Genomic DNA, 18898 nt, shown 5'->3' on the forward strand with positions numbered 1-18898 from the left:
AATAAGAAAATAAAAGAGAAAAACGGGTTCTATAGTTTTTCATAAGAGTTGCTATAATGAATTAAGATTTTGGATAATGAATCTTCAGAAAATTACAGTAAGTTAATACCCTTAGGCCTTCTATAAATGTTGTCAAAGAGCTTTTGTAAGCAGGCTCTAGGCAGAATTAGCAGTGCTGTGAAAATCAACAATAAAGTATTCTGCCATCAGATGATATATTTTCCTGAACCAATTTATTCTGAAAAATTTACACCCAATACAAAATCGATACCTCAAAATTAAAAAAAAAAAAAAATGGTAATTTTAAAGTATTATTTCAATCTATTGAAATGACTCATCAAGATATTTAACAGTTGTAATTTGGCAAAACAAAACCTGTCACGAGAAAGGATTCGATATAATGAAAGAATTCATTTCTTAGAAAAAGAATTTTGGAACTCAGTATAAATTCATTTATTATGAGTAAGAAAACAATTTCCATATTTTTGTCTTAAGCTTCAAGTGCCGTTGAGGTCAATGCAGTGCTTTCTGCAAGAGACCCAGTTCTGTAAGGGGAGGGAGGAGAAAAAGAGGTAGGAGGAGATAACCACTTGTATTAAACCATTTGAACCAAAGATACTAAGCTCTTTCATTAACATCTGAAGCAGATTAAAACATGAACATCACAATTAACTTATGACACATAAAGAGAATTAATGGTACAAACACCACTGCTGCATATTAAATATACAATACTAACTTAGTGATACTGAAGACATCCACATCAATCTTTGGCTGACTAATTTTTCCATGTCAGTTAAAATAGCATCACTAAATACAGGACCACAATTATAGGTTAAACAAAAAATCCTTTGCCAGAATTTAATTTTAAAACCATAATATATGTTGGAATCCAAGTGGTAAACGTTTAGGAATCTGTTTGCCTTGTCCAGAATGGCACACGATAAAGACAAGTTGGCTATGGAAGTAGCAAATAAATATGAACGTTAAGTATTTATTCCAACTGGAATATCTGAACCCACCATCTGCGGTGGCCATCTTGCTGAGGGGACACGCACCTAACAAATCTCTTAAGAGGCATTCCCAATCTGCCTGAATGGGCTATTGTGTATGAAAACTTGGAGCCACCCTTTGGCCTCACATTTCCTTCGCTCCACAAGCTGTGGCACAAAGCATGAACCCAGCAGGCTGGGGTGCAGGGCTGCCTGCTGCCTTGTGATAATCCCCTCTCCCAGTAGGGGCCTCCACTGATGCATGGCTAAGAACATGCTTCCTCTTTTGCTTGCACCCCAGTGGGGTTTCCATTCCTAACTTGGGCCCACATCCAGACCACTAAGGAAGGGCTCCAGATGCTGCCAGAAATATTTTGGATTAGTGTCTAAGCAATCATTTATTAGAAAGAGGAATACAGGTAGAGTGTGAAAACCAGCAGCACGGGGAATTTTGGAGAGATTCTTTCCCTCCCACCCCCACCCAGACCTAAGGTCTAACTACCACCTGTTCAACAGAAGCTGGCCGTTTGCCTCACTTTCCTTAGGGAGCCACTGACTAAGGATCTCCACCAGCATGAGCCTAATGTCTCCCGACAGGCCTTCGCTAGCCAAGAGGGACCTGGGCGGAGGGCACCAGTTATTGGTCACAGGATACACAGCCCATGGAAAGACTCCCGTGGCGCCACCAGCTGAAAGCCAACCAGAGAAGATGAGGGGTGCAGCGCATTTGTCCTGACACAGCTTTGCTCCTGCTGGCTGCCAACTCACTCCCTGTCTGAGGCCAAGCTTCTGTTAAACTGGTCTTCTGTGGCTGAAGCCATGGTAAAGCCCCGGGCAAGTATATTATCTTCCCGAGACCAAACAAGAAGCTAACCATGGCTCTGGCACAAGGCTATTCGAAGAAGCCTTCACTAATTTTGGTAGAAGGTTTTGAGACCAGGATTTGAAGGGGCATTTCAGGTATCCAATTCCTAATTCTTTGCAATAGCAAATGTAGGAGATGATATGATTAGATTCTGGAGCACAGAAGTTGATGCTGGATGAAGACGGTGAGAGGGTGATGGTAGAGGAAATCAGGAAATAAAAGGTTTTGTTTATGTCAATCGCCCCTACCTCTCAGAAGTATCAGCCAGAAACATATCTGGCACATAGGATACATGTGCTATAGATACTGTTCAATAACAGATCCTAGTACCAGAGCCAAGTGAAACTTTGTCCTTCAGGTATGAACACTGATTAGAACTGGCCACTTCAGAAATGTTATAATCAAGAAGAGTAGGTTGCTTTCACACTAACCAAGCACACTAAACAGAGCCGAGTAGTGAGCATTTGGTCCTAAAGCATGCACACTGCAGAATTATAAGCTGCATTAAAAAAGGACCCCAAGACAGTGCACCCCTACACACTTCCCCGTGAGCGTGTGCCTAGTTAGTACTGAGAATCTGGGGCTGTGGTGAGACAGGCATAAAGACTGGTGATCCACCATAATAACCGCAACCCAACTCACCTTCACTACTTTCCAAGCCTTCTCTGGAACTCTGGACACATCACTCCTCAGGCGTACAACCTAAAAAGCACAGAGTTTAGGGACCAGCCACCTGGGGTTGGGGTCAGGGAAGAGCAGGCCTTCCCAACTTTAGATATAAGGAGAAGGTGGCTCAGGATCTTTTTGGCTGTCACTTAAAATATTCCTGGGGCTGTGATTTCATTCTGAGGCCAGGAGTAAAGGCCTGATGAAGTGCTGCTCCAAACCCATTACAGTGGGTTTGCCTCCATGTAATAATTTAAGAAACCAATTACTAAAGGATAGCCCTAAAAAAGCACAGACTATGCCCTAGCCGGTTTAGCTTAGTGGACTGAAGGGTCCCGGGTTCGATTACGGTCAAGGGCACATACCCAGGTTGCAGGCTCGATCCCCGGCCCTGTTCAGGTGTGTGCAGGAGGCAACCAATTGATATTTCTCTCTGTGTGTCTCTCCCCCTCCCTCTCACTCTAAAAATCAATGGAAAAATATCCTCAGGTGAAGATTAACAACAAAAACAAGGAAAATCAAACAAACCAAAAGAGCCAATTACAGAAATATTGACAGATCTAGCTAAGGAATCTGTTAGCACTAGCTCCCAGGAGGCACTCTCATTATGTAAGTGTGGCCAGTGGGGCTGATGTACTAGTAAGTAGGCCAAGTCACCTTCTCCTGGGTAAACGTACATCTGTATAAGTGGAACTCATTTCTATAGTCATGTAGAGGGTTAAGTAAATCATATTGAGCTTTCTACCACCTTATCAAATTCTTACACACACACAACCCCCCCATCCTCTAAAAGTACATCAAATTATAGTTACAGTGGGTGTTGACTTTCACCAGGTTCCATTTCCACTTCTAGCATCTTTATTTTATTCATACGTGCTTCCCATTAATATTACTCTAGTTGGTCTCCATGTGGCCTCTCTGAAACATGTCCGATTTTCTACATCTAAAATGACTTCTGTACTTTTCTCCTAAGAAATCCTCAACTCGGTACCTCTAGGAAAAACCACCGGGCATGAAGAGAATAACGGCTCAGGGATTAAAAGAGGGGATGTCAATGACATCATCTCTTTTTTGCTACTTTTTTAAAGCAGTTATTTCATTTTTTACTAATAGTGTCAAATTTTCATAATAGTCTCGATTTTACTTGTTTCTACAGTTCTTTGTTTCTTTCAATTTATCTCTCACTCTAGCCTAGTTAGTGACAACTTTAACTTACTCAAATGCAGTGAGTCAGAGTTCCCCTTTCGATGGCCCATTAACACTTCAAACATAATGTCTGGTATCTCGGAGCAGGCAAAATCAGTGCAATAGTGCTGTCTTCCTAGTGAACCCTTCTGTGTCGAAAATGAGCTGCATTATGTGCAGAAAACCAACTGGTAGACACAGTGGCCAAGGAAGCATGGTCCTCTCTCAGAAAGACAGAAATGAGCAAGGTAACTGAGTATATATTTTAGATAACTAGAAGGAAATACAGAATGTATGCATAGCACAATGCACACACGTTTTGGAGTGGGACTGCTACTTGCTAGCCTAGCTTGGCTAAACAGTCACTGAATACAGAATTTTATTTAATGAATTAATGCTATGATCTTGGTTAAAATTAATTAGCTTCTCAGAGCCTCAGTTTTTCATCTATAAAATGGAAGGAATAATATCACAATGAGTAATCTCATAAATTAGGAGGTAGTCTAGAGAAGTGGTTAAGGAGAGATTATGAAAGCTAAGAGTAGCTGGATTCTACTACTTACTGAGTGATTTTGAACAAGTTCCTTACACACTAAACCTTAGTTTTTTCAAATATACAATAAAGATGAGAGTTGGACCTATTTTACAGACTCTCTGAGAAGATTAAAGCAGTTAATTTATGCAAAGCACTTAAGAGAGGCCTGGCACTTAGTGTTAGCTATTATTATTACTGTTATCATGTGCTGTGTTATGTACAGCACTGCCCGCACAGTGTCAGAAACACTTGAAAGTTTTTAGTACACAGTAAGCACCAAGTAACATTAGCTTTTAGCCATCAGAATAGGTGGTCAGTAAATGGCTGCTATTATTAAGTAATATATAATCAAACATTAATCTGACATTAAGATGATGAAGGATACACAAAATGACAGCCTCTTTTTGTATTTTATCTGAACTAGATGCTAGAAAACAGACATATGTTCTAAGATGGTATGTGAGTAGTTTAGTAATGTTAAGGAAGAGTGATTAGAAGGGAAAGAGCCCTTATGGAAGATAGAAAACAGTCTATCTATAACTTCTATCTTATAGGAGGAGGAGCAAGAAGAGATGAAAGGAGGCAGGAGAACAACAAAATGCTTGTGGTAGCAGGTGATTCTCATCTCAAGGGCTCATCTGTATCACCGAAATTCCCAATTTTAAACTCACCCTTTTTTTGAGCCATCACAAATTCCTATTTCCCGTCTCCAGGTTAAGTTCTCAGCTCCCCGGGTAAGTGATTTATATCCCTATTTCCAATAAATTATCAGTCTCTCCAATTCAGATCAATGAGTCCATCCAATTCTCCAAGTTTTTTTGCTAAATTAATGCACACACACAGGGGGTTTCATAATACCATCATTAGTTTTAAATTATCAAAGAGTTTTTGTTAAAAGGTCAACCTATGGTGTTGGATGGAAACTAGACTTTTGGTGATAAGCAATCTATAGGTTACAAAGATATCCTATATAATAAAAGGCTAATATGCAAATTGTCCCCTTAGGAATTTGACCAACCCGGAGCTCGATGACACGCTATGACGTGCACTGACCACCAGGGGGAGGCTCAGAATGAAGGAAGACCCTGACTGGCAGCCAGCAGCCAGGGGAAGGAAGGCCCCACTCGGCCCTGATCGCCAGCCAAGTCTAGGGACCCTACCCATTCGCGAATTTCGCACACTGTGCCTCTAGTGGAATTATAATGTTGTACACCTGAAATATAATGCTATTAATCAACTAGTAGCCCTGCACATGAACCCATGCGCTGGTAGCTTGCTGCCACCCTCCTGTAGCTCTCCGCCCATTGCCCCGCCCTCCTGTAGTTCCTCCTGCCCCCCCATAGCTTGATGCCCTGCCCCCTCCCTACAGCTCTCTGCCTCCTGCTTGCTTGCTGCCCAGCTCCCTCCTGTAGCTCTCCATTACCAGTTGTAGTTCTCTGTCTCACCCTCTTGCAGATCCGTGATCCAGTTGTTATGCAGTTGGTCATTATGCCTCACAGTGTAATGGCTAATTAGCGTATTCCTATCTTATTAAATAGGATGTTATTTCAATTAAAGAAGTTTTTGTGTGATAGGCTTAGAAAAGGCAGAGATGGAATGGCTTTCAGATGTAAATATAATACTGAGTGATCTCTGACACTAGACTAGGGGTTGAGTTGCTCCTTCCATAGTAGGATGGATTACATCGAATACCTAGGATCTAGCTCTGCTCTCTGGTGACTGATGGCTAGCCAGGACTAGAGGCCCAATCTCCAGTTGCAGAGGGAAGTTTTTCTTGGGAAGTAAAAGAACAAACCAGGGGATGAAGCTTGAGATGCTGGCCTTATCAATCACTACACTTAAAACTGATCGTAACTGGACTCATGCATTAGTATGTACATAGGCAATGGGTTACAGTGGAAAGCAAACTCAGGTTTAGAATAAGATGATTAATCAAAACCCAGGATCTGCCACTGAACAAGTTTATAACCTTCCTGAAATCTTTTTCATATTGTGTAAAATGAAGATAATCATACCTACTAAATAGAATAATGCTGAGAGGGCTAAATGAGAAATGTAATGAATAACTTCACAAAATTGTTAAGCACAAAGTAGAAACACAATATAGGTTAAATTAAGGTTGAGGCACAACATTCTCAAGTGATATTTCCTGGGCATTTCTCATTCTACATTACCTGAAAATACAGGCTTCGTAAATCACAGCATGGACAGTGTTTTCCTGACCGGTGCCTGGAACCTGAGGAACTTCAGGAGTGTTCAGATCCTACAGCCCTCGTCATATATGTGCAAATGACCAGGGAAAAAAGGACAGTTAAGAACTGGAACCTTAAGCACGAACATTTCTAATGAGCGAGGAAAGTGGACTGAGAGGAAGCATGGAAGAAAGTGGTCATGCAGACAGGACAGTACAGTAAGCGATCGAAGGCTCACCTGAAACTAATGTGATATTGAATGTCAATTGTAATTTAAAATAATTAAAAATTTTTAAATAAAAGAAAAGAAATAAATGATCGAAGGCTAAGAAGAAAGGGTTGAAACAAAAACTGAGGATTGCAATTCTCAGCAAATGCGCAGCCATCAGTGTCCTAAGGGGCTTTGCCCACTTCAGTACTGTCTGTCATTTCACAGTTTCTTCATCAGAAGGTGTGAAAGACTGTGAAGAATCAGAAAATGTAATTCACGTTGGAGAAAGTTGCTTCAGAGCCAACTTCCCTTAAACACACTATTCAGGAAATTAAGGACGCCGGCGCTGGGGAGCCACGCAGGCCTCGGGGAAAACACAATCCCGGCAACTTTGCCAAATGTGCTTTTATATTTCAAGATTCCTTCTACAGAAACACTTGGAGAGATAAAAATTAAAAAAAATACTGAGCTTAACGAATTCAAAACGTTGAAAAATATTTTGCATTTGTGTTTTATAACCAAGTGCTTCTCCCACATTTGTCCCAAGGCAGCAGCTGAAGTGTTAGCTTCACCAATGCTAATACCAGCAATTGGAACATGCTCTTTGGCAAGGCAGAAATAAGATAATTGTTCAACATAGGCTGGCTTTTCAGAAATACTGGAAGCACTGCCTGTAATTATAGACATCTGTCACTGCTAGCCACTCAGTACTAACCCTGACATCAATATATACAACCATAGCACTAAACTGCCTGCAGGCACAGCAATGGAGACCAGATCCGCTAGGCAGGCAATCATCTGCTTCATCCGAACTATCTGTCAAAGGTTCCCAACCACAAATAGCTCTTACATTTTGTATCCTTAGGATAATATGTTGATTTATTTTAGATTCTCTAATATTTACAGTCTAGGCCATCTACTAAAATAAAGAAACAAAACTTATGGCTAATGGAGGCAGTTACTGTTCACAGTCATCATAAAAGGTCATAGCTCAAGCCTCAAATGTTAAAAATTGATGGCAGCTTTAACCGTGCACTAGCGTACAGATGTTTCCTTTTGTAGAGGCAATTATTTTCAATAGCAATTCAAAATGGTAAATACAATCTTTCATCAGCAAGTATGTTGCCACATTGATCTAATAGAAATGCTCATATTTTAAAGCCTTTTTTGAAAAGTAAAGATAAGTCTCAATGTTGAGTACTGAGGACCCCAGATTGTCAGTTTCGGTTTAGCTATACATATAGTAACGTATCTGGCAACCTTTTTTTTTACATACACAGACAATGTGATGTCTAAAAACTAGGCAATAATATTAAAGCATAAAATACTTGGTTAATGAATGAGTCAACTGACATCATGTTGCTGGGTGTAAAGCTTACTGAATTATGTGCATGTACATTCAGGATTTGAAAAGCTCAAAGATACACTGTAGCTTTAAATGTCACTTTTTTTTTTTCTTCTTTGAAGCAGGCAGAGAAGCAGAAAATTATTAGACATTTAGACTAATTAGGAATAAACACTCACAATTATCATAATGTGTTACTAAAAACCCAGATATTTCTTGGTCTGATCACAACAGCCTATGCTGAAGAAAAACTATTAATTACTGACAGACAGTTAGCTTACAAGTGAGCTGCATCTTAAAAACCTCTTTTAAAATACAATTGCTAAATGCCTTACAGTGCTGTAATGTGAGACAGGTTCAAATCTTATTACTTCCCTGAAATTAAAACCTAAGTTTTAATACTGTTCAAGTCGAACAATGATTCCACACTTTATTGCTTTTGAACTCCCTTGATGATCATAGGGAAAAATGCCCCCGAGAAAAAAAGACTGTTTTCGATAAACAGAAAATACAGTTTGCACTCTTAGCCTCTTTGTCATCACAAAAAAAGGATTTAATGCCAATTCTTTAAAAAAAGACTTTTTCCCCACAAAATGTGCACCTTGTGTGCCATTTGTAAAATCAGTTCACTTTCTTTTATTTATTACTGCAGCGCGGCAAGGCAATAAAGAAGCTACCGATACCTAATAAATTACATGCCTTTTAAAACAATTCTCTTGCTACAAAAACATGTAACTACAAAGGTTTACATTTACATGGTACATCACACGAAATGTCTATATTTGTGTCCTATTAACCATTTTGGTAAATTGTGGACTTTTACCAAATAGCTGATAGGAAAAAAATAATTTATATATGTCAATGTGATATAAGATAAAACCCATTCTAATAAACTCCTCTTATGCTGTTTATACTTTCTACTAATCCATCCCCAATTTATTTTAAAATATGCTTTGATGAATTATTTTATGCATCAAAAAGTATTAAAAGATATTCTCGTTAAGGTTAATTTAAACTTACTCAGTGAACACTAAGACCTAAGAAAGTACATTTCTCCCCTAATTTACGCTGCTAGTATTATGCAGTCTTTTAGAAATCACAGCTTCTAACAATTACTTAGAACAGATTGTAAAAGCAAGAACACCAGAGAGAAGGCCCAAATCTGTTCCTTAATATATTTTGTATTTTAAAAAGATACAGAAACTTGCTTATGTAAAAATATTTATATCAAACATGTCTTGCTTAGTTATAATTTTTCTTTTAAAATATATTTTCACATATCATCAAGAACTGCCTAAAAACCCTACTGTATGAAAGCAAGCTCTCTATTCTGTCTTTCTGGTTTATCTATGTACAAAGGAAGTTTGAAATATCTGTCCTTCAATTCCAGAATTAAATCATTAAATTATTCAGGGTATGTGCTTAATGCTCTCATCCTCTAAACCAGAGATTTTCAATCGGTGTGCCACAAGAATTTTTAAAGCATGCAATACCTGACTATTTAGTCAGAGGCACTGACTTTTTTCCCTTAGATTGTCCAATAAAAAAATGACAATAGCCAACACAACAATAGCTGTCCAGTGTGAATGAATCAAAATTATATCTATTTTTTTTTCCAACTCAGCAAAAAATATATTTTTGGTGTGCCGCAGGATTTTAGTATTTAGTTTGTGTGCCATGAGATGAAAAAGGTTGATAATTGCTGCTCTAATCTCATGATGAGCATGTAGTTATGAGGTAGTGTATTGTCTTTTATTATTAATTTCCTCCATTTCCTGTAACAGCTATCATAGCTGTGGCTTTTTTTGTTTCATACCTAGAAAATTTCAACTTTGTTCAATTATGCATGATGAGCAATAATTCAATTTTCAAAGCACAACTTTGTTCCATTTTATCTTTACTTACAAATGCTACATTCTATAGCACTCCATTTCTCTAGTCAGACCTACTTCCCTCCCTTTCTTTTGATATCAGCTTGGTTATGAGGATTAACAATTAGGGATTTGTGGGAGGTATCTTTTTTGAAGAGTTCAATGAAATAATTTTATTTCATCTTCACAGATTTAAGAGGGGAATCATTACCATCATAATCATGTTCTAAAAACTACATTTCTGTATGTGTGGAGAACCTCAGTATATATCACAATTTACCTTTCGCTTCTTTTAAATAGTAAATCATTTGAAATCCTGACCTTTCCCCATACTGCAGCAGATTTGAAATGATAAAATTCTCAATTGGCAACCAAGAAAAATAGCTGACAAAATATCTACTTCCTCTATGGCCCCCTGCTCTCCCTCCTCTATCTCATAGGAAAAAAAATTTACTTTAATTACTTAGATTATCTTCCCTCTGGCTAGGAGAAGGCTCACAGTCATTGTCCAGTCTCTCTTGGATTACTAAAAATGTGCATCAAAGCAGGCAGCGCTGGATCATTAACCTCATTTTCTTCAGATGAGGAAAATAAAAAAATGGTTAAAAGACCGCTCAAGAATACACAGTAAAATGGCTTCTTCTCCAACTTCCTATTCAAAGTTCTCACTACCTGACAACACTGCTTCCCAGCTATTAGGGGGAAAAATATGTATTCAGACATTTATCCTACTAAATCCAAACTAAACTTTTTATTGGGGGCTATTTTATTCAATGCATGGAAAATAACTTGACTTATATCTGGCATCTTTCTGACAATGAAGTAAAGGGTAGACAGATATTGGTGCTAATTGAGAGGGGCAAGGAATTCATTTGTTTTACTAATTACCTCCTTAGAAGCAATGGAGAGTTCATTTAAAAAAAATACTATATATATATTTTATTGATTTTTTTTTATAGAGAGGAAGAGAGTTAGAAACATCGATGAGAGAGAACCACCAATCAGCTGCCTCTTGCACACCCCCTAATGGGGATGTGCCCACAACCAAGGTACACGCCCCTTGACCTGAATTGAACCTGGGACCTTTCAGTCTGCAGGCCGATGCTCTATCCACTGAGCCAAACAGGTTTCTGTTGGAGTGTTCATTTTATTACCAACCTCCTTAACTTGGTAAACATCTAAGGTGCACTGATATTTAGTTTCCTTGGTCTTGTTTTGCAATCTTGAAGGGAAAGTTTAAAACATGCAGTTGGATTCTCCTGGTCTCTTTTGACACCGACCTGCAAGGAACCCCTAGTTTTATTCTATCACCGACCTGCAAGGAACCCCTAGTTTTATTCTATCTCCTTGTTTACGTAATGCACAGAACTGAATGACACTAAAAGGAACCCCAGCATCCCCTGGGACTCCTTAGCAAGATTACATTAGGCCTCTTCTTATACATTCCCACTCTTTTTCTGCATATCAATGGCCTCAGCATATTGAACAATGATTACCTGTCAGCTCTGTCTGTGCTCTCCACCAGTCTGTGATGGCAAGACTCTAAGTCAATATCGTGTGTCCTACTGTTTAGAACAGAGTAGGCAATTACAGGTCTTTGTAATTCAAATGTGTGTTTCTTCCCCAAAACCATCAAGCAATTCTCCAATTCTCAGTGGACATGACCAGGTGTTCCACAAATTTAACTAGATTCTGACACTATCTATGTAGCGAGAGTGTCAGATTCCATAGGGAAGGCGCTCAGTCCTACAAAACGGTTCCTAATTAAGACCTAACTAAGAGTCCAGGTTATCACCTATAGATCAAAGGTTCCAATGACTTCCTCCATGGGTTTAATTTGCTAGGGTGGCCCACAGAACTCAGAGAAACACTGTTCTTATTAGATTACTGGTCTATTATGAAAACATGTAATGCAGGAACAGCCAGATACACAAGATGCTTAGGGCAAGGTTTGTGGAAACCAGTGCAGAGTTTCCACACCTTCTGAGTGAACCGCTCTCCCCAAATCTCCTCATGTTTACCACCCAGAAGCTGTCCAAATCTTGTCCTTTTATCTTCTTATGGACCCTTCATGACATAGGCACAACTTATTGGCTCACTGGCCATGGGTAATGACTGAACTCAATCACCAGCCCCTCTCCCCTCCACAGAGCTCAGGGGGTGGGACTGAAAGTTCCAACCCTATAACCAAATGGTCGGTTCGCAGACCTTAAATGGTGGGTTCCCTGACCTTAGATGCTTCCAAAAGTCACCACATTAACAAAAACTCAGGTGCAGTTAAAAGGGGTTTGTCAAGACTATGAAGACACCTTTATTGGTGCTAATCACTTAGGAAATCCCAAGGGTTTTAAGAGCTCTATGCCAGAAAGGGGAGTGAAGAACAAACATAATATTTCTTATTATAAATTGCAATGTCATTATATTTACAAGCGCTTGAATAATGGAAGAATGAAAATGTGGCATTGATCTATACCAATATTGTTACAGGTACTATTGCGGTCCTTTTCCAATTTACCATTCTGGAAAAGTGAACAATGGCTGGATCCAAACCACTGCTTCTCAATCAATCTCACTCTAATTAACAACATATACTGCAGAAAAATGACTAGGTCGAGAATAACATTTCTCTGCTGTTACCATCAATTCTGATCATCTCACCCTACCTAATGCATATTCAATCAATCAGTAAGGAAACAGTTGATGATCTAGACTGCCCTATTTTTATGACAGATGTAAGATATGTATTTGTCCTCAAAATTTTGAAGACATTGCCTCTGTTCTCAAAATTCTCAAACTTAAAAAAAAAAATAAAAGGAAAGAACATAAAGCAAAAAAAACCGTAAGCAGCAAGACCGAAAATTGCATATCATCATTTAATGGATTTAGACTTAGACTTAAATATCAAATCATGTGCATGCCACTTACTCCCCTTATATTCTTAGTCAAATTATTTTATCAGTAGAGCTAAGATTAATAATACCTTCATGATTAAGATTATTTTGAGGCTTACAAGATATAATGCATGTAAAAGCCTATTGTCACAGTGCCTGGCATATAATAAAGAATAAATGAGTGCTAGCATTGTCATTATCATTATTATTTAACTAAGTTTTAATGAATATGATCCAAGTATTAAGAACTGTAAAAGCGAATACTTAAATAGAACATTGATTGGAGGATGGGAATCGTGTGAGCTGGAGGAAGAGGGAAGAAGGAAAAAGAGAACAACAATATAATAAAGATGTTGAGAGTCATCCTGACAGGGGGGAGCTGTGGGAACAGAAATTAGCTACGAGATGGAACTAGATTATGGACGATCTTAGAATCCGAGGAGTTCTGGCTTGATGTAGGCAACAGAGAGGTCTTTGAGCGGAAGAGCCCTAAGATGAAAGAGGTGTTTAAATTTATCCACTACAGTGTGTATGATGGACCACAGACAGAGAAGTCAAGCTTGTATCCTTCTTGGACCCTGTTATCTCTGATACCATGAGATTCCTCTGCTGATATTTTGACCTTCATAGACAGATGGTTCTGGCTTCTCATTTTTTCTAATCCTTTATTTTCAGTTAGAAATTTTTATTCTCCACATCCCTGAACTAAGAGTGACCTCCACCCTCATATTTCGACTTCATTGGGTAAGGTTCATCTGCTTATAAGATTTCAATTAAATAAGTAACAAAATAACTCTAAAACCATAGTTCCAAAAATAAGTACTGAATGTGGAAAGAAACCCCTCAGCCTCGGTTGTATTCCTGGAGAAAGTAGCTGGGGTTGGGAATTGAAAAGGAATGTCCAGGTGGCAAAATTGCGACCATTTTGGCTCCATTTTGTTGAACAGAAGAAGGTGTGAGGCAGGCCAGCAAGTCGGAGGAGATTACTAAGTTAAGACTCGAAGAACACAACATATCAGCTCAAGGGTTCACTTGGTTCATTATTGTCTCTGATTTCTACTCCAGTGTCTCCTTTCCAATCATGACCACTAATCTCAAAGGTGAGAGATGTAACCTAGATATTTATTTATGTCCTTAATAATCTGTCAGTCATGGACTCGTCAAATCTATTTGTATTTTCAGTTTGTGACACTGCTTTAAAAAGTTCCATAAGATTTATTAATTACCATAGAAAATAGAATTTCCTCTTATTTTTCCTGAATTTACTGTAGAACTAAGGGGACTCTTGAATTTCACTCTTTGAGAAATTTTCGAGTCCTACCAATAGTCCAATTAAAAAAAAAAAAATTTGATCTTCCCTCTTAAGTGTTTAATTTTCTAGGCTGAAGAGGCTTAATACTTTCATAATATTTATTTTCATAGTGTAGTATATATGTGAGCTGTGCTCTAAGAAAGTTAACTATATAGTTATATCTATTAAGACTATGCTTTTAAATCACTTGAACTAATGCATCTTTGGGGTCTGTTTTGCACAGACCACAATTTTGGGTGGCGACAAAGGTAAAAAAAAAAAAAAGAAAAAGGAACAACACAGCCGTTCAATTCAGACTATAATCTTAAAAGGCTACTGGAGGCCTTATGTTGACAGACAGAGCCCAAGGCAAAAAACAAATAGGTGTTATAACTTTTAGAAACAGGCCGCCCTTGCTCTTTTTCTTTCTTTTTAAGTGAAAGCATTAAAAAAGAAATTTAAGAAAAGCCGAAGTAGGGGACCGAATGGTACAGTATTTCTCAAAGACTAGAGAAGAAAATAAAATGCCTCTAGACTATTGAAGGCTAGAAGAGTGAGGAACTTCACCAACCAAATGAAGTGCACTCACTGCAACTACAGAAAATGTACCACGCCTGAAAACCTCCATCACATACAAGATCATCTTTTGGACACAACAACATTTTTCAAGTGTATGAGAGCCAGAGAAACTAGAGTTCAAATCACCAGTCTCAAGTGTCACCCTGGACAATTCTCTCAACTTCCCTGAGAATCAATTTTTTCATCTATAAAATGAAGCTAATACCCACCTTGTAAGACTACAGAAAGGACGAGTAATAACTTGGGCAGAATGCCTAGCACAGTATCTGGTGCCCAATAGGCATTTTATAAGTACTATTGCTATTGAGAAACCAGTTGCACATCTAAAAAATAAGCTTATAAAATAATTGGGAATTTTCATTAAATTATACAATGCTCTTTTTCAAATGAAAAGGGATAAGTAAACCATCACTTACATTCAATGACTATGCATCTATTAATACATCACACTATTTAGGCAATTTAAATTTTGATGCCTGCGAATAAGCCATTGGGAAGAGAGGAAAACATTCTAATCACATAACGTATAACACGCTGTAACTAGATTAAAAAGCAACTGTTATCTTGAGCACTGACTGGGGATAACCTAAAAGCATAAGGTTTGTAAAGGGTGGGATGGATTCCGAGCTTACTGTGAAAAATTCCCGATGACTTTTAAAGCCTTTTAAGAACTCCAAAATGGCTGACAGTAGGTAAAGAGAATATAAAAGCAGATGGTTCGGACAGTCTGGGTATGAAAAAGCAGGTGTTTAGCAAAACAGAAACATTTGCCAATTTGCCAACTCTGCTGGTTCCTGCTTCTACATTCTGCTTGCAGTCCCCCCGCCCACATCTGCTCACTGGTGCCCCTGTGATGATACATTTATTTGACTCAGAAGACGAAGAGTAACAACCAGCAAATCAAGAGCCTACTGAGATGTCATGTAAAAATGACGTTTCCTTTTCTTTGAAGGTCTCTCTCACCATTTTAATCTTAGAGAGGAGGAAAATTATCTTTCTTTAAAATTAAGACACATAATTCTTTCAACAGGAGCACAATAAAGGGATATGAAAGCCTAGGTTACAGAGCATGTTAATATAGAGAGATGTAAACTAACTCAAAGCTTAAACCAGGTTTGCAGGTGATATTCTCTACCGCCCAGGTTACAGCAAAAGAAATTGCCATAAATTAGCTTCGAAAAACAGAAAGTGGTCACAGCATCTCTTTGTCGCATACAAAATCAAACCATGCATATTTCTCACAAAGTATCACACGTTTCTGTTGCCTCTGAACAAAGCTAGGAACTTCACAGGAGAATATGATATAATCCTTCAACAGCAAGTTGAAAGAATAAAATTAATAGTCACATGGTGAGAAGATCCAGATGAGAAAGTGTTCTTCTCTTTCAGATTCCTTATTGGTGTACCATGGGATTTTAAAAACACACACTATATAACTGTATAACTACTTGGAAACTTAATGGGCACTTGTGAAAAATGAGCATAACTCAGAAACCAATAAAAAGAGGAATGAAAAAGATTCAGGATATCTCCAAAAGGGGTTAGGATGCGGAGAGTAAATACTGGTAGATATCAAACGAGGAAAGAGACCTTGTAGAGTGGCCAGGGACACTGAGGGTGATTTTGTGAAAGTGGTGAAGGTTAGATGGCTAGTACGCGCTAGCTATAGATCCCATGGTCATGTTTGCTTTGCGGACAATCAGCCACTGTCTCCTCTAGCTATTATCCCTTCACTTGAGGGTAGAGAAGTCCCAGGGACAGGAATGGTGACAAGGATGATGAAGATAACATGAGCAGCTATCATTTACTGAGTGCTTATTATCTCCTAGGCATTTGCTAAGTACTAAACTAACTCAAGCTAAGAAATCTGGCTTGCCTTCCCTTTACACACAGAAACCCTGATATTTAATGTCTAGCTTTCATACTATATGCAAAGCCCCTGTTGATAAAACAATAGCCCTTTAGATTTATTGTCGTGCAAGCACCACACAAATCATTTAATACTGTATTTAGCCACAGAAAAGCCAAGTGAAACATACGATGGTCTCCCAACAGGCAGCTTCTCCATACATTTTTATGCCTGAAGCCAAAATCCATCACAAGAGAGAATACTCAAGAGAAATAATAATATAAAAATCCTATGTGCTTCCCATTTTCCGTTCCTCTGAACCAATGCAGAGCACTCCATGATCTGTGACATCCAAAGAAGATGATGACAAAGGAAACTACAAATTATCCTGCCTCCCAGTAAGTCATAATGTCATTTCAAGTGAAGCAAAACACACAAAAGGATTTCTCAGAGAGCCAGACGCTCAGTTTTAAAAGGACCTCCAAATCTGATCTATGCTGTGTAGTGACAGGCAGATACTCGAAAGGACACAACAGCTTTAACAAAACATCTAGTGGAGACTTTCTGCTGCTGGAAAGGGCCTGGGGCACCAGTAAGCACAAGAGACAGACGACTGAAGGGCAATATATGGTTTCCACTTCTTTCCACCCAGGATCAAGAGACGTCCCCCAGAATGACTTCTCTGAAATACATGCATGACCAATCACCCCTCTTCCCTAAGTAAAAGTCTTCACTGGCACCCTGTTTCCTGCAGAGTAAAACCTCCTTTCCCTAATTTGCAGGGGAGCGCGCTTTCTGCTTGGCCACTCCCAACTGCAGGAACGACCTTTTCGAACTTGCACTGTGTTGCTCAGATTTTACCCCACGAAGCCCCTCGACATGGGCTGCTCACATCATGCTTTCATACCGCCTCCCTGGCTTTGTGTTCAGCTGGGAATAGCCATCCTCCCATTGTTCTATGGTTTCTTAGGAATAAAATCCCCAATCTGGAACCATGCTTTCTCATGGATTATTTCATAAATCTATCAAATCTGTACTAACTGTGCTACACAGTTAGAGTACTATGGCACTTCATACACTCCCTGTGTTTGGAGCCATTTCTCCTACTTAGCTTGACATATAAAATCATATTGTTTGTAATGACCGTTAATTTTAAATACGAAATGTTGCGATCAATAAAGTTTTAAAAATAAACAATAAGCTTTTCAATAATCTTTTAAGAAACCAGGCTTTTACTACTATGCCTAGAACAATTTCAGCCTGAGGGCTCTGTAATGGAATCCAACCTTTCATTCTTTTTAAAAAATGTATTTTATTGATTTTTCACAGAGAGGAAGAGAGAGGGATAGAGAGTTAGAAACATCGAATCAGCTGCCTCCTGCACACACCCCCCCCCCCCCACTGGGGACGTGCTCACAACCAACGTACATGCCTTTGACCGGAATCGAACCTTGATGTTACTTTGTTCCTCTTCAACACCCCACTCCACCCTGACCAGTATACTTACATAATTATTTTTTATAGATTTTTAAAAATATTTTTATTTTTTTACAGAGGAAATGAGAGGGATAGAGAGAAACATCGATGAGAGAGAAACATTGATCAGCTGCCTCCTGCACACCCCCTACTGGGGATGTACCCGCAACCAAGGTACATGCCTTTGACCTTAATCCAACCTGGGACCCTTCAGTCAGTCCAAAGGCCGACGCTCTTTCCACTGAGCTAAACCAGTTAGGGCATACCTACATAATTATTAATTTTATTTATCTTTTCAACCAATCTTTTGGTTTCAATGATTTTCTTTATTGTGTTTCTGTTTTAAATGTCATTGATTTGTGCTCTTATATTTATTATTTCCTCCCTTGTTCTTGTTTTGAACACAATTTGCTCTTCATTTTCTAAATTTGGGGCAGGCAAGTGGTCCTTGAAATAAGAACGATTTTCTTAAAGGTATTTCTTTTTTTGTTTTGTTTTGTTTTTTATATATATATTTTTATTGATTTTGTACAGAGAGGAAGGGAGAGAGATAGAGATAGAGATAGAGAGTTAGAAACATCGATGAGAGGGAGTCATCGATCAGCTGCCTCTTGCACACCCCTTACTGGGGATATGCCCGCAACCAAGGTACATGCCCTTGACCGGAATCGAACCCGGAACCCTTCAGTCCCCAAGCCGACGCTCTATCCACTGAGCCAAACCGGTCTCGGCTAAGAACGATTTTCATATTTTTAAAAAGTTGTAAAAACAAAACAAAAATGAAAAAGAACAACATATTTTACAGACCGTATGTGGCCTGCAAAGCCTAAATGTTTACTGTCTGTATCTTGACAGAAAAAGTGCCAATTCCTGTTCTGGGGCATATATTGTATTTATGCTTTCGGATGGCCTGTTCTTTTAGACTTTTGTCAGTCTTTTTTTATTTGTGC

The 18898-nt window shown here is 38.7% G+C and overlaps 1 protein-coding gene across 2 annotated transcripts in view; it reads right to left on the bottom strand.

The window, feature by feature from the left end:
* RANBP17 (RAN binding protein 17) overlaps nucleotides 1–18898 on the bottom strand; it is a 217566-nt gene that overhangs the window by 84856 nt on the left and 113812 nt on the right. The window contains exon 15 of one of the 2 annotated variants that reach the window (XM_084886137.1): nucleotides 2500–2559. The exons of the other annotated variant lie outside the window; for it this stretch is intronic. Within the exon in view, the coding sequence (XP_084742263.1) occupies nucleotides 2500–2559 (60 nt within the window). The remainder of the gene's footprint in view (nucleotides 1–2499; nucleotides 2560–18898) is intronic. 2 annotated transcript variants of the gene reach the window in all.

This window comes from Pipistrellus hanaki (assembly GCF_964339955.1).
Source record: "Pipistrellus hanaki genome assembly, chromosome: 5".
In the NCBI taxonomy this organism is placed as follows: domain Eukaryota; kingdom Metazoa; phylum Chordata; class Mammalia; order Chiroptera; family Vespertilionidae; genus Pipistrellus; species Pipistrellus hanaki.